This window comes from Bos grunniens, chromosome 23, assembly GCF_055505025.1.
Source record: "Bos grunniens cultivar Pamir isolate PY7600 chromosome 23, Bosgru_T2T1.0, whole genome shotgun sequence".
Taxonomy (NCBI): domain Eukaryota; kingdom Metazoa; phylum Chordata; class Mammalia; order Artiodactyla; family Bovidae; genus Bos; species Bos grunniens.
The window spans coordinates 31450461-31465837 of record NC_141187.1 but is presented as its reverse complement, the minus strand read 5'-3'; the positions used below and the strand labels follow the sequence as shown (position 1 = coordinate 31465837).

General features: G+C 34.8%; 1 protein-coding gene and 1 pseudogene across 2 annotated transcripts in view; one reads left to right on the top strand and one right to left on the bottom strand.

Moving 5' to 3' along the window:
• LOC147347261 (olfactory receptor 2J3-like) overlaps positions 1–15377 on the top strand; it is a 148439-nt pseudogene that overhangs the window by 98507 nt on the left and 34555 nt on the right. The gene's annotated exons all lie outside the window — the stretch shown is intronic.
• Positions 1253–10114, bottom strand: LOC147347263 (olfactory receptor 2W1). Its single transcript, XM_086369712.1, has one exon. It carries the CDS (start codon positions 8081–8083, stop codon positions 7130–7132), a length of 954 nt encoding a protein of 317 aa, XP_086225838.1. The 5' UTR covers positions 8084–10114; the 3' UTR covers positions 1253–7129.

Sequence of the window (15377 nt, the reverse complement as noted above, 5' to 3'; positions counted from 1 at the left end):
TCAGGGCTTTAAATGCCATCTACATGTTGATGGCTTTCAAATTTATATTTCTGGTCTTCTCTATTGAGCATGAAACTAGTAATGCCCACCACCTAATTTTGTTCAAATTTGAATGTCTAATAAGAATATGAACCTAACATGGCTAAAATGGGCTTCCTTGGAGGAGGAAATGGCAACCAACTCCAATATTCTTGCCAGGCAAATCTTGTGGACAGAGGAGCCTGGTTGGCTGCTAGCCAGCTGTGGTTCATAGGGTCGCAAAGAGTCGGATACTGCTGAGTGCATGCACCGCATGCATGGCTAAAATAGAACTCTTGATCCCACTGCACCAAATCTGATAGTACCTCAGTCTTCCTAATCATAGTAAATGGTACAAACATCTACCTGTCAATGGCCAGAAACCTGTCATCCTTAATTACTTCCCTGCCCTTACCTTGAAAGTCTGAACTATTTCAAACTTTGCCTGTTCTCCCCATTTCTACTGTTATTTACACTGAGCACCTGTCTTCCTCCCCCACCCCCAACCCCGGGTTACTCAATTGCCTCTTATCTTTATCCCTGCTAAATCCATTCTCTATATGACAGCCAAAATTGTTCTTAAAAAATCTAAATGACCTGTGGCAGATTCATTTTGATATATGGCAAAGCCAATACAATATTGTAAAGTTAAATAAAATAAAATAAAAAAAATCTAAATGAAATATTTTCATTTACTTGTCTGAAATCTTTCAAGATTGCTATGTACTTAGAACATAATGTGAACTCCTTGAGATAGGGGTCAACCAAAATTAAAACAAAGCTAGTTCCTGAACTCCACTCTTCCTATGGATACATCCATTGTACAGTAGCACATACAGCAATTCCCTCTGAAAGAAATCCAGAGACTTCTTGAGTAACTTCTACACATTGGATGAGTGTGAAAATACTTAAATTGTAATGGGTAGGACTAATTGAGACACAATCTTTTGTTTTTCTGAACTTTATTTATTTAGCTGTATGTGGTCTTTCTTTCCAGTGCATAGACTCTCTAGTTGTGGTGCACAACACTTGTATTTCTTGCCTTCCAGATACTGGTCATTCTAATAGGTGTAAGGTGCTATGTCATTATGGTGTTTATTTGCATTTCCCTGATGATGACTGACATTGAGCACTTCCTAATTTACATGTTTGCCATTTGTGTGTCTTCTTTGAAAAATTTTCTATTCAGTACTTTTGCCCATTTTGAAATTGAATTTTTTTTTTTGTTATTGAGTTGTGTGTTTTTTTTTTAACAAATTAATTATTTTTAATTGAAGGATGGTTGCTTTACAATGTTGTGTTGGCTTCTGCCATATATCAACATGAATCAGCCGTAGGTTTATGTATGTCCCCTCCCTCTTGAACCCTTATTCCCACCTCCCACCCCTTCTACCCCTCTAGATTATCACAGAGCACCAGATTTGAACTCCCTGCATCATAGTGTAAATTTCCACTGGTTATCTAATTTTACATATGTTAATATATATGTTTCAATGCTACTCTCTCAGTTTGTCCCACCCTCTCCTTCCTCCCCTGTGCCCACACGTCTTTTCTCTAAGTCTGTGTCTCCATTGCTGCCCTGCAAATAGGTTCATCAGTACCATCTTTCTAGATTCCATATATTTGCATTAATACATGATATTTGTCTTTCTCTTTCTGACTTACTTCACTCTGTATAATAGGCTCTAGGTTCATCCACATTATTAGAACGGAGTCAAATGTGTTCCTTTTTATGGCTGAATAATATTCCATTGTGTATATGTACCACAACTTCTTTATCTATTCATCTGTTGATGGACAACTAGATTGCTTCCATGTTCTAGCTATTGTAAATAGTGCTGCAATCAACACTGGAGTGCATGTGTCTTTTTCAGTTATGGTTTCCTCAGGGTATATGCCCAGTAGTGGGATTGTTAGGGTATATGCCCAGTAGTGGGATTGTTGGGTCATATGGTAGATTTATTCCTAGTTTTTTTTTTTTTTTTAAAGGAATCTCCATACTGTTCTCCATAGTGGCTGTATCATTTTGCATTACCATGTATACTTTGGATACTAGCCACTTCTCAGATATATGATTTGTAAAATTTCTCCCATTCTGTAGGTTGCCTTTTTATTTTGTAAATTTTCTCTTTTGCTTTTTAGTTTGATGTAGTTCCACTTGTTGAGTTTTGGTTTTGTTACTTGTGCTTTTGGTGTCATATCCAAACATTCTGTTAAGATGGTATACTTTGCCATTAGTCTGGTCCACTCATCCAGTGATTTGTTAATACGTGCCTGAAGAGATTAGGATAGGAGCTCCTTTATTTTGCCCCAGAACTTGATAGCTCAATATATTTGATAACACATCTATATGTCCTCTATTTCCAATTGTTTTAATGACAATTCATGAGATGATTCCTTAGGGATCTACTTAGGTGTTAAAAAACAAAATTTAACTGACTAATTTTAAGTTCTAATTTATTAGGTGATTTTTGAACTGAGCAGCATCTCATCTAATCAGAAAGGCATTACAAGGGGTTGAACAAAAAGGAAGTTTTTTTCTTTTCAAGTATTTATTTATTGGCTGCATTGCATGTTAGTTGCAGCATGTAGGATCTTTGTTGTGTCATGCGTGATCTTTCTTTGCAGTACAGATTCTAGTTGGGGCATGTGGGCTTTGTAGTTGCAGCCAGCGGGCTTAGTTGCTCTGTGACATGGGGGATCTTAGTTTCCTGACCAGGGACTGCACCCAGGTCCCCTGCACTGTGAGGTGAATTCTCAATCATGGGACCACCAAGGAAGTACCAGGAAGGTTTTTATAGGAAGAAAGATGTGGTAAGGCAGCTATTAGGACAGAAAACTGAGGATTATTTTTAGGCCAGAAAATGTTTTTGGGAGGAAGAAAATAGCAAGGGGTTTTTTCATGCAGATTGCCTCTTCCTCTGGGAGAATGAAGAAGGGCCGTGTGACAGATTACTTCATTCTTGCTGACCACAAAGTTCCATACTGGTTGATTAAGATTACATTTGTGGTGAAGGTTGTAACTGCAGTTAGGTTAGGTATTAAATCTAGGTTTGGTATCATGGGCTTTAGCACAAGGACTGCCATTCTGAGTCTGTAGTTTTTCTCTTTAACATCCAGGGAACTGGGAAAATCTTATAAGCTACTCTGTAAGAAAGAATTCTGCTCACAACGTCTACAGTTTCTCTCTATTGCATATCTGGTATATTATTTCCATTTTGAATTTTTTTACACTTTATAATCATTATCATTTATTAAAGAGATTATTAATTTATTAAGCTTTGTCTAACCTATAACATATACTTGAGACAAAACTGAAATGCAAATCAAAACCATAAAGACATATCACCTTATACCTTGTTAGAATGGCCAGCATTTGGAAGGCAAGAAATACAAGTGTTGGTGAGGATGTAGAGAAAAGGGAAATTTTGTGTGTGTTAGTGCAGTTTTTTTTTTTTTTTAATATACGTAAGTCTTTTGTTAACTGGGAATAGTACAGAAGGAATTTCTCTTAAAATTTATATTTCCAATCCATCATAATGTCTGACAGGTATATGTTTCATACTTATAGTAATTTAATTGAAATTTAATATGTTTAAATATTCTTTTTTTTAGGTCTAAATATTCTGATGCTTGATCAATGTGATATGTATTTCTAGTTAATATATCTACTACGCAGACATATTTGTCTTTCTTTTCAAAATCAAAATGGTAGGCATGCTTGAAAATTTATGGCAGTCCATCATTTTGTGTATTTATATAATAACAAATTACAGAAACTAAGTTTCACATGGGTGTTTGGATTCAGTGGTGTTGAAAGATCATTGATTTAATGATTTTCTTTTCTGGACTCATTTCAGGTAGAGGTACTTGATTAGTGAATGATGTTAGTGGAGTATTTTTTTAGAAATATTAATATATTCTTTTAAAAATGGTATTCTTTATTTTTATTTTTGTTGAGATATAATTGACATATAACACTGTATTAGTTTTGCAATCTAAAAGTTAGCTAACTTATTATGGTAATCCTATTACTATATTATCTATTACCATAATAAGTTAGTTAACTTTTTATCACCAGATACAGCTACAATTTTTTTTTTCTTGTGATGGGAATTTTTAAGATTTACTCTCTGGGCAACTCTCAAATATACAGTACACTGTATAGCATTGTTAACTATAGTCACTATGCTGTCCATTATACTCCAGAACTTATCTTATAACTGGATATTTGCACTTTCTGACCACCTTTACCTGTTTTGCCAGTCTCTTGTCATTCTTTTCCCCCTGTGCCCAGCCTTTGGCAACCACTAATCTGTTTTCTGTATCAATGTGTTCAGTTTTTTTAGATTCTACATGTAAGTAAAGTCATACAGTATCTTTCTCTGCCTGATTTATTTCTCCTAGCATAATGCCTTTAAGTTCCATCCATTTTTTTTTTGCAAGTGGCAGAATCTTCTTTTTTAATGGCTAAATAATATTCCATTGTGTACACACACACACACACACACATACCACACATTTTCTTTATCTGTTGTATTTATTTGCTGAGGCAAAAACAGTGGTTCCTAAATGTTAACCATATAATATTCAAACACATGAGGTGTTTTCTTATAGTGCCTTTCACACAGTAAGCATTTCATACATATTTTCTTATTGATTGTTTAATCTGATTTCTGTTTACCAATACACTTTTGATCTACTTAAAGGCTATTTACTTGTACCCTTCATTCTAAAAACCATCCATGCTGGTTTTTAGCCTCCATACTTTATCACACCATTTTCACTTGAATGTTTTCTGCTATATTCAGATATTACAGAATCTTTAGAGTTTAACTCTAGTGCCATCTGCTTCATCAATATATTTCCATTTCCTCCTAATCAGACTTATCCATTACTTTCCTGAGAGTCTTTGTACTTACCACCTGTGTTAAGCAGTTTAACACATAAACTTAAGTAGTTTGGGTATAGATATCCTCTAATTATATTATGTAATGTTTTCTCAAACAGATAAGATGGTATCATTTTTGCTTATATGCATAATTCTCCATTTTAATTTATAATACAGGGATCAGGAAGCACAAAATCAATTCTGTCAGATTCATCATTTGTTTACCTTAGGAAGTTCTCTGGCTCCAAGTGAGAGCCTGGCACCCAGCACCATCCTATTTTGGAAAAACTTCCCACCCCCTACACACCAGGGATATCCACTACTGTTTTATGCTGAGATGAAGATAGTGAAGCTAAATTTAGTAAATCAGTGAAAGAAGTGACAGGAAAATAAGGAGCTCATTATAATATCCATTTTAAATTTAAGAAAACTAAGACTTAGAAACATTAATTTTTTTTCTCAAGGTAATTTTGAGATTAGGTGTATGTAGTCTTCTGAGTCCTAGTTTAATATTTGTATCATACATTTTTTTTCCTCCAATTAACCTTTAATATTACTTCAAGAATATTGACACTGTGCTAGCAGAGCATTTAAGTTAGATGACTAGAGCATATGTGGTAAATTCTTGTAAGTATTGATGTGAGACTTGGTTAGGAAAGTAACCCTTGTTCAAATTTAATTACATTTTCTTATTATTAATGTTAATTACACTTATCAGTTATATTTTCAAGTGACATATTAGTATACAAATGTGAGGTCAAGCTTACTAAATTATAAAAATTCTGGTTAGTTTATAGAAACTCAATGTACCTAAAGGATTTATTGTAATTTAATGTAAATTCCAAGTATATACAGATTTATTATTGAGAAATAAAAGGGAGATTAAGTATTTGAAATTTGGTTTAATTTGGAACCCAAATGCAGAATAGATTTAAGAAAAAAATAAAAGTAGTTAAATAAGAAAACAATCATAACATAATATAATTTTCTGCTGAGTCCATTACTATTATTTTTTTTATGCTTAGATAATTGAAGATAGCAAATAATGTATTTCTTAATGCTACTAACTATAAACTGTACTAAGTTAAGAGCAAACTTACCACAGAACTTAAATTCTCTCTGTGAAAATTTTTTATGAGCTAGTGAACTGTTTCTGAAGTCAACTGTAAAAAGGTATTATGTGGAAAGTAAGAATATCTACACTATTCTAGATAATATTAAGTGTATTTTATGTGAGTCATTGGGGGCTTCCCTGGTAGCTCAGCAGTTGAGAATCCACCTGCAATGTGGGAGACCCAGATTTGATCCTTGGATGCCCTGGAGGAAGGCATGGCAACCCACTCCACTATTCTTGCCTGGAGAATCCCATGGACAGAGGAACCTGGCAGCTTTAGTCTATAGGGTTGCAAAGAGTTGGACATGAGTGGAGTGATTGAGCATGCATGCTCTCAAGTCATTACTGTCCTCACTGAGAAAGTAAAAATTATCCAGTGACTCTTCCCTTTTCACATTTTAAGAATTAAGAAATGATACAGGAGAAAATATTATGTTACTTAGAGTACAGCAATGTATCCTTCCAAATCTATCTAGATTATACTTATTAAATAAAGATTATAATTATTAAATAATGGTATCCTTTAGAGATAGGTATCAAATAATAGAAAATATCAAAATTTAACTCAAATGTCATTGCATTTACCATAAAATATTACATACTGTATCATACTAAATGAAAATTAAAATATTATTCATTTTATGAAATTCCACTATGTACAAATATTACATTTCTCAAAATTTATGTAAATTCCATGATTCTGTAGATCTATGTCAAAAGCCTACCTAATCTCAAAGTTGTCATATTTTCTTTTCATTGAGATTAAGACAATCATGAAATAAATCTTTCATGAGTGACTGAGAAATGAATAAAATGTCACCTTTAAAATCCCTTAAATTGTGTCTTCTCACTCTTTTGTATCATGATAAAGAGGTAATAGACTTAAGTTACAAAGACCTTTTACTCAAGATAATGATAATAATGTCATAATCAGAGGCATAAAAGTAGGATGATTATAATATTGTTTGCATCCACAAAATGTCTGCCTACAAGAATTAATATGTTAATTGACCTCTGTGATCTAGGGATTCCTTGCCTCACTAAAAGTGAAAGGCAATTAGAAAGCATTTTATTGCCTTACCCACGCTAATTTTTTCCCATGACTTTCAGTTTCTCTTCAGTGTTGTAAATTTGTGGTCAACTCTCATCAGCTTCTTCAGTGCATCTTTCATGTCCTTATTTCTTAAGGTGTAAATGAGAGGGTTGAGACTTGGAGTGATGATGGTGTAAAAAAGAGTGAGGAACTTACCCTGCTCTTTGGAGGCATTGTTACCTGGTTGCAGGTACATGTAGATAATAGCTCCGTAGAAGATGGACACTACGGTGAGATGAGATCCACAGGTATTAACTGCTTTTCTCTGGCCTGCTTTTGATTTCATTCTCAGCACAGCTTTGGCGATGTAGCCATAGGATATAAGAATAAGGACGAGTGGTGTAAGGACAATGACAATGCCTAAAGCAAAAACAGACATTTCAACTGCTGTGGTGTCTATGCAAGCTATCTTGACCATAGCTGGCAACTCACACAAGAAATGATCCAGAAGGTTGTTTCCACATCTAGGCAAATTCAGGGTGAGTGTACATAATACCACAGAATTGGCCAGACTAATACTCCAGACTATGATAACCATCTTGAGGCATAAATGTGGGTTCATGATGACCAAATAATGCAAGGGCTTACAGATAGCTGTAAAACGATCATAGGACATAACAGCTAGGAGAAGGCACTCAATGGAGCCAAACCACATGTAAACATAGAGCTGAATGATGCAGCCCACATAGCTGATGGTCTTATCATGTCCCCACAAGTTAACCAGCATCTGGGGGACGATGCTGGTTGTGAAACACAGATCTAGGAGAGATAAATTCCGGAGGAAAAAGTACATTGGTGTGTGGAGATGGGAATCCAGGAGAGATGCAAGAATGATGGCTGTGTTACCGACCAAGGTAATTAAGTAGAAGACAGTGACAACTCCTGACAGGACCGTCTCCAGTTTGGGATGGTCAGAGAAGCCAAGCAGAATGAAGCCACGTAGAGAAGTATAATTTCTCTGGTCCATAATCCTTCAGTGTCTAATCCTAGAATTAGAAGAGCAAGAGAAAGAGAAGTGGAGAAGGAGAGAGAGGAAAGGCTTGAAGGAAGTGGTGGTGGTGGAGGAGGAGAGGAAGAAGAAAAGAAGGAGGAAATTGGTCAATATAGACTAAATTAATGAAATACAGTAGTAAACAAAGGGAGAGAATTTATATTAATTAATCATTGAAAAAATTAATGGTAAAATTAAGTGTTGCCCAACTAACCTGGTATTTGTGGTAGTTTCTTTTATAAATAAATAAATTTAAATTTAATATTATATCAATAATAAATGATATTTAACATTATATTTAATAAATATTTATTATATATTACAATATAATTTAAATATTATGATAAACTTAATATTAATTAGATAATAAATTCCATGTTATATTAAATTTAATATATTTTAATGTACATTAAAAATAAATACATCTAATATTTTTATAATTAAATTTATTTATTTTTAATTGAAAGCAAATTGCTTTACAGTATTGTGTTGGTTTCTGCCAATCATCAACATGAATCAGCCATAGGTATACCTATGTCCCCTCCCTCTTGAACCTCCCCCCAAATAAATAAATTTAATATTATATTTAATATATAAATTGAATATTATGTTTTTATCTAGATGACCTTGGGAGTTCACTCTTAAACTCAAGGTCTGAATTTTCTCACATGTTAATTTGGAGTTTGAACTAGAACTGTTTCTAAGATGATGTGACTCTATGATGTCACTTCTAAAATATCACTAGTGTAATATAGGAAACTTACTCCTAATTGAGTCAGTGAATTTACTTGTAACACATTATTTGGCTTATGTTGGAATGAAGGAGTGGTCCTATTTCTGTATCTTGTTTACTAATTTGATTTATACCTTTTTTTCCCCGTGTATTATGTAGTAGATCTGGCATTTATCCTTTGTATCTTTATTTTTCTTATTTCAATACCTAATATAGCACCAAAACTGGTACATTGTTCATACAAAAGTATCTGTTAACCTTTCTCTCACTTTAAAAAATGTCCTTTATCACTACTCTAATTCAAAAAAGTACCGTTCTGATGAATGATATTGACAATGAGAAGGTTGTACATATGAGTAGGGAGGGCATGTGTGGGAAATAGCTATATCTTTCTCTCAGTTTTGCTATAAACTTGAAACTGCTCTTTAAAAAGTTGAATAAAAAAAAAGATAAAAAACTTAGGGAAATACATTAATGAAAATTAACAGTTAAACATCAAACTAGTGACGGTATCTGTTTGTATAGGACACGTTGTGCTGTTTGTTTCTTATGCCATTTCAAATATATTTCCTGAATATTTTGAAGAAATTACTTCAAACTGTGGCCATGATTCACAAGTGGACACGTTCAGGACACTAACTGGTAGACTAGTTGAGACAGTTGTTTTGAGAGAGTCCTTTGGTAATTTCCTCAGAATTAGCTTCCCAAGAATCTGAGTCCTTTCTAGCTCTACAGTTTTCATGAATAAAATACTGTATTTCAAGTCTTCATTTTCAATTTAATCTACACTTCCCTCTCTTTTTTTTAAATGCTGGAGCAAAATGTCTGATATCATAAATCAAAAACAGTATCAGGATTACAACCTTCCCAAATTGTGAATCATTATGCTCTACACCTGGAACGTATCATATTGTACATCAACCATCTTCAAAAAGAGCAATAATGTCATGTCCTCAACTTAGAGACTAAATTTAATCTTTTCTTCATAATAGAGATTAAAAAGGAGAATTTCTCTACAGAGATTTACAATATCTATTTGTTCTAAACATTCTCAAAGAAAGAAGGATCAGAACTTACAGATCTAAATTCTCTTTTTCTTCCCACAAGTTGTTTTTCAGGAACACTATTTTCCAAGAGATATTAAAGATTAACATTACTGTGATCCAGAGAGAGTTCCCCTGATATTCTGCTTCTTGATCAGCGTGGAGCCCACACTGTGGACAATAGATCCCGTGGATATTTGCTCTCCAGGGCTGCAGCTTACTCATGTTTTCCCTGCAGTGCCACTGTGAATTCTGTTTTTCCTGATGTGTGTTAAGGTATAGATTCTCAACGGGACTCCTCCCCCTTGAATATGTGACTTCAGGTGAGGGGATGAAACTTGTCAGAAATTCTTACTACTTGTTCTGACTTTAAATCAACCTGCAGATAGGTCTTTGCCCTAGAGAAACTTTATAAAAAGCAGCTATTCATTATTGTGAACATATTGGACAAAGTTTCCCAATGTTGCCTGAAAATCTAGATCATCAAGGTTTTCTAAGCCATCCAGACTACATCCAGCTGACTTCAGTAAAGTATCATAGAAAAAGCCTGTAAATAAAACAGTTTCAGAATTAGAAAATACTCTGATATTGTATTAGGAGAAATTTAATAAACGCAAAAGTTATTTGCTATGAAAAAAACTATAAGATGAGGAATGAGGAAAATGTTTATTTAAATATATTTTTTCTCTAGGTAGTGAACATATTACAAATAAATTTTGCTGTTAAATAACGTGCATTTCTAACACTCAAATTATAACATATATTAATCTTACCATTACTAGTACATATTGATTTGGAAATAAAATTGCTGCAGCAGATATCATTTAAATGACCTTAAATAGTTATCTAATGCCCAAAGTAATCTGTAAAAGAGAAGATATTCAATTTGCCAAGCCCTAAACAGTAAGTTGAGTTTCATAAGATCTACATTTTTATTCAACTCTAATGTGCCTTTGTCTTGATGACATTGATAAGTAATTCAAATATTTCAGTATAATGATTCTGCTTATGTCTTGGAGGTCACTATTTAAACCTTTGATTCTGGATTGAGTAGTATTTAGAGCATTTTAAAATGAGTTGGCTCATGGTCTTAAACTGTAAGAACTCCCTTGAATTAAAATTACATACCACCAATTACTTTAATAAAATACATAAGCAAAAATTGACTGCCTCATGATATGTACATGTTTAAATGTTATGATTCTCATCTCTGAGTCATAAAACAATTTAAATTATCTGCCTCTGTATGATAGTAATCTTTATATTCTATATTTGAAAAATAGTATAGTGTAAAGCATATGGAGTCAGATGTTCTGGACTGAAATCCTGTATTTCTAGTTATCAACTGTGTGAACTTGGGAATATTGCTTAACTTTTTGGTGATCAGATTTCTTATCTATAACAGAGAGATAGTAATACATACTTTAAAGGGTTAGCATGAGGATTAGATAAATTTAGTGTATGTAAAATATTATAATACTGGTTAGCACGCAATAAGCATTCAAACAAGTATTAGCTATTACTACTTCAATCAATTCAGGGGGAAGTATGCTCCTTGGACTGCAAGGAGATCAAACCAGTCAATACTGAAGGAAATCAGTCCTGAATATTCATTGGAAGAACAGATGCTGAAGCTGAAACACCAATACTTTGGCCATCTGATATGAAGAACTGATTCATTGGAAAAGACCCTGATGCTGGGAAAGATTGAAGGTGGGAGGAGAAGGGGATGACAGAGGATGAGATGGTTGGATGGCATCATCACCATGATGGACACGAGTTTGAGGCAGCTCCACGAGTTGATGATGGACAGGGAAGCCTGGCATGCTGCAGTCCATGGGGTTGCAAAGAGCTGGACACGACTAAGTGACTGAACTGATGCTGTAAAAATATTCATTTTTATCAGTTTTGATAGATCTCAAACAGGTATTTGACAAACATTTGGTAAACACCTTTCCTTTTCAACTACTTCTTTTAGGACTGTATACATATAGTGTTATGTGTATATTTTCTATTAATAATGATAGAAAGAAATGTAAAATCAATCAATGGTACATTTTTGCCTATTAAAAATTTAAACATATGGAAACTTGAAATTGCTCACTTTGACTAAAGATCTCAAGTTCACTCATATTTTTTCTCCTTTCTTTTAGTAAGATTTCTGTCATTTTCATTTTTGTTGTATATAAATTGTCATGTATATGCATCTACTTTGATTATATTACTGAACAGTGATTCCCTAGTCCCTTGCTCCATATTCTGTAAGTATATTCCATGGGTTTGGTACTCTGGCAAAATTACAGAGAAATCATCTACATTCTTTAATTCAAATTTTAAAAAATATTTATTTTTATTTATTGGCTGCATTGGCTTGTGGCACATGGGCTCTCCACTTGCACTTCCAGAGCATGCAGGCTTAGTTACTATGAGGCATATGGGATCTTAGTTCCTTGACCAGGAATTGAACTCATGTCCCCTGCACTGCAAGATGGACTCTTAACCCCTGGACCACCAGGGAAGTCCCTAGGTTCTTTAATTTTTGAAAAGTTTCCTAATGGTTTTTCAGGAATTGGTAAACCCAGAGTTTGGCTTAGACATACAATACAATGTCTTTTTGAACCCACTTCACTAAATTAAGATGTGTTTTTCTGTTCACTTTTTATTTAATTTTTTCCCCCTTTCTTGCTTTAGCCCTTTACTTATGAGAGCCATTGAAAATGAAATTATTAGCAGTATTTCCTCATTTGGCTGCATTTCAAAATAACTGGGATATGTGGAAATTTTGCAGAGTCTGAATCTTATGGCCTCACCAGGGGTTCTAGTCTTCTCTGATTTAACTGCCTCTCTGGATAATATCATATAGTTCCAAGGCTTAAATGTCATTTTCATATTAATGTCTTTCAAATTTGTATTTCTAATCTCCTCCATTGAGCATCAAACATATTTCCAACTGCCTAATTTTACCCATTTTTGGGTTTTTAACAAAAATATGAATCTAAACATAGCTAAAATAGAACTCTTGATTCCCACTGCATCAAATCTGATATCACCACGGTGTTCCTCATCATAGTAAATGGTACAAACATCTACCTGTCATTGGCCAGAACCTAAGCCATCCTTAATTACTTTCCTGCCCTCCTCACCCTGAAAATTTGAACTATTTCAAGCTTTAACTTCTTTTCTCCATTTCTACTTCCACTGCCAAACCCTGAGACACCATCTCTCCCCCACCCTGGCCCCCTGTATTATCCAATGGCTTCCTAACATTCCCTGCTCTAGCTTTTTTCCCTTTCAATCCATTCTCCATGTGGCAGCCAGAAGTGTTCTTAAAATTTTTTTTCATTTACATGTTTGAAATCTTTCAAGACTCCTTATGACCTTAGAATAAATTTCAGACTCCTTTCTTACCATAACCTATCAATTGCTTCAAGACCTAACCTCTGTTATCCTACCCACTTTCTCCCATTCTCTCCATCCCTGTGTTTCTTCAGGAATGCAAGCATTTAAAAGCCATTTGCACTATCCCATTTACCTGTAATATTCTATCCACAAATGGTGCTCCTTATTTTCACTTTTCCAGCTGTCATTTATTCAATGAGGGCTTTCTTGATTATCTAAACAAAGATTCTCCCCACCCCAGTCTTCTCTATCATATTTTCATATTTTTCCTCAACAGTCTTCACATTTTGCTTTTTTAATATATTGTCTTAGGCTGTTTGTGTGGCTTAAAAGACACACATTTGTTTCTTATAATTCTAGAGGCTGGGAATGCCAAGATCAAAATGCTGGCAGATTTAGTATCTGGTGAAGATCTGCATCCTGGTTCACAGAGATCAGTCTTTTTTAAATATATATATATATATATCTATTTACTTATTTATTTGGCTGCATCAGGTCTTATTTGTGACATGTGGGATCAGGTCAGTTTTCATTCCAATCCCAAAGAACAGCAGTGCCAAAGAATGTTCAAGATATTGTATAAATGTGCTCATTCCGCATGCTAGTAACAGTATACTCAAAATCCTTCAATTTAGGCTTCAGCAGTATGTGAACTGAGAACTTACAGACGTACAAGCTGGGTTTAGGAGAAGCAGAAGAACAAGAGAGCAAATTGCCATCACTTGTTGGATCATAGAGAAAGGAAGGGAATTTCAGGAAAACATCTGCTTTGTTGACTATGCTAAAGCCTTTGACTGTGTGGATCACAAGAAACTGGAAAATTCTTAGAGAGATGGGTATACCAGACCATCTTACCTGTCTCCTGAGAAATCTGAATGCAAGCCAAGAAACAACAGTTAGAATAGGAAACAGCTGACTGGATCAAAATTGGGAAAAGAGCATGTCAAGACTGTATAATATCACCTTGCTTATTTAACTTCTATGCAGAGCACGTCATGTGAAATGCTGGACTGGATGAATCACAAGCTGGAATCAAGACTGGTGGGAGAAACATCAACAACTTTAGATATGCAGATGATACCATTCTAAGGGCAGAAAGTGAAGAGGAACTAAAGTGCTTCTTGATGTGGGTGAAAGAGGAGAGTGTAAAAGCTAGCTTAAAACTCAACATTAAACAAGCTAAGATCTTGGCATTGGTCCCATTACTTCATGGCAAATAGAAGGGGAAAAGTGAAAGCAGTGACAGATTCTATTTTCTTGGGTTCCAAAATCACTGCAAATGGTAATTATAGCCATGAAATTGAAAGATCCTAGTTCTTTGGAAGGAAAGTCGTAACAAACCCAGACAGCATATTAAAAAGCAGAGACATTACTTTGCTGACAAAGGTCCATATAGTCAATGCTATGATTTTTCCTGGCAGGTAGAGAATCTGCCTGCCAATGCAGGAAATGCAAGAAACATGGGTTAGATCCCTGGGTGGGGGATCCCCTGGAGAAGGAAATGGCAACCCACTCCAGTATTCTTGCCTGAAAAATTCCATGGACAAAGGAGACTGGTGAGCTATAGTCCATGGGGTCACAAAGAGTCAGACACAACTGAACATGGTTTTTCCAGTAGTCATATACAGCTGTGAGAGTTGAAGAATTGATTTTTTCAAATTGTGGTGCTAGACTCTTGAGAGTCCCCTTGGACTGCAAGAAGATCAAGCCAGTCAATCCTAAAGGAAATCAACCCTGAATATTCATTGGAAGGACTGATGGTGAAGCTGAAACGTCAATACTTTGGCCACCTGATGCAAAGAGCTGACTCACTGGAAAAGACCCTGATGCTGGGAAAGATTGAAGGCAAAAGGAGAAGGGGGCAACAGAGGATGAGATGATTAGATAGCGTCACCAACTCAGTGGACATGAATCTGAGTGAACTCTGGAATATAGTGAAGGAAAGGGGAGACTGATGTGCTGCAGTCCAGAGTATTTGGGGTTCCAAAGAGTTGGACACGACTTAGGGGCTGAGCAACAACTATTCCTGTGTATTTTCTTCTTTTTGATGTGATGGTAAATGGGATTGTTTCCTTAATTTCTATTTCTGAGTTAG

Coding starts and splice junctions, on each gene's coding strand:
- LOC147347263 (XM_086369712.1), bottom strand. CDS start 8,083: ATGGACCAGAGAAATTATACTTCTCTACGTGGCTTCATTCTGCTTGGC.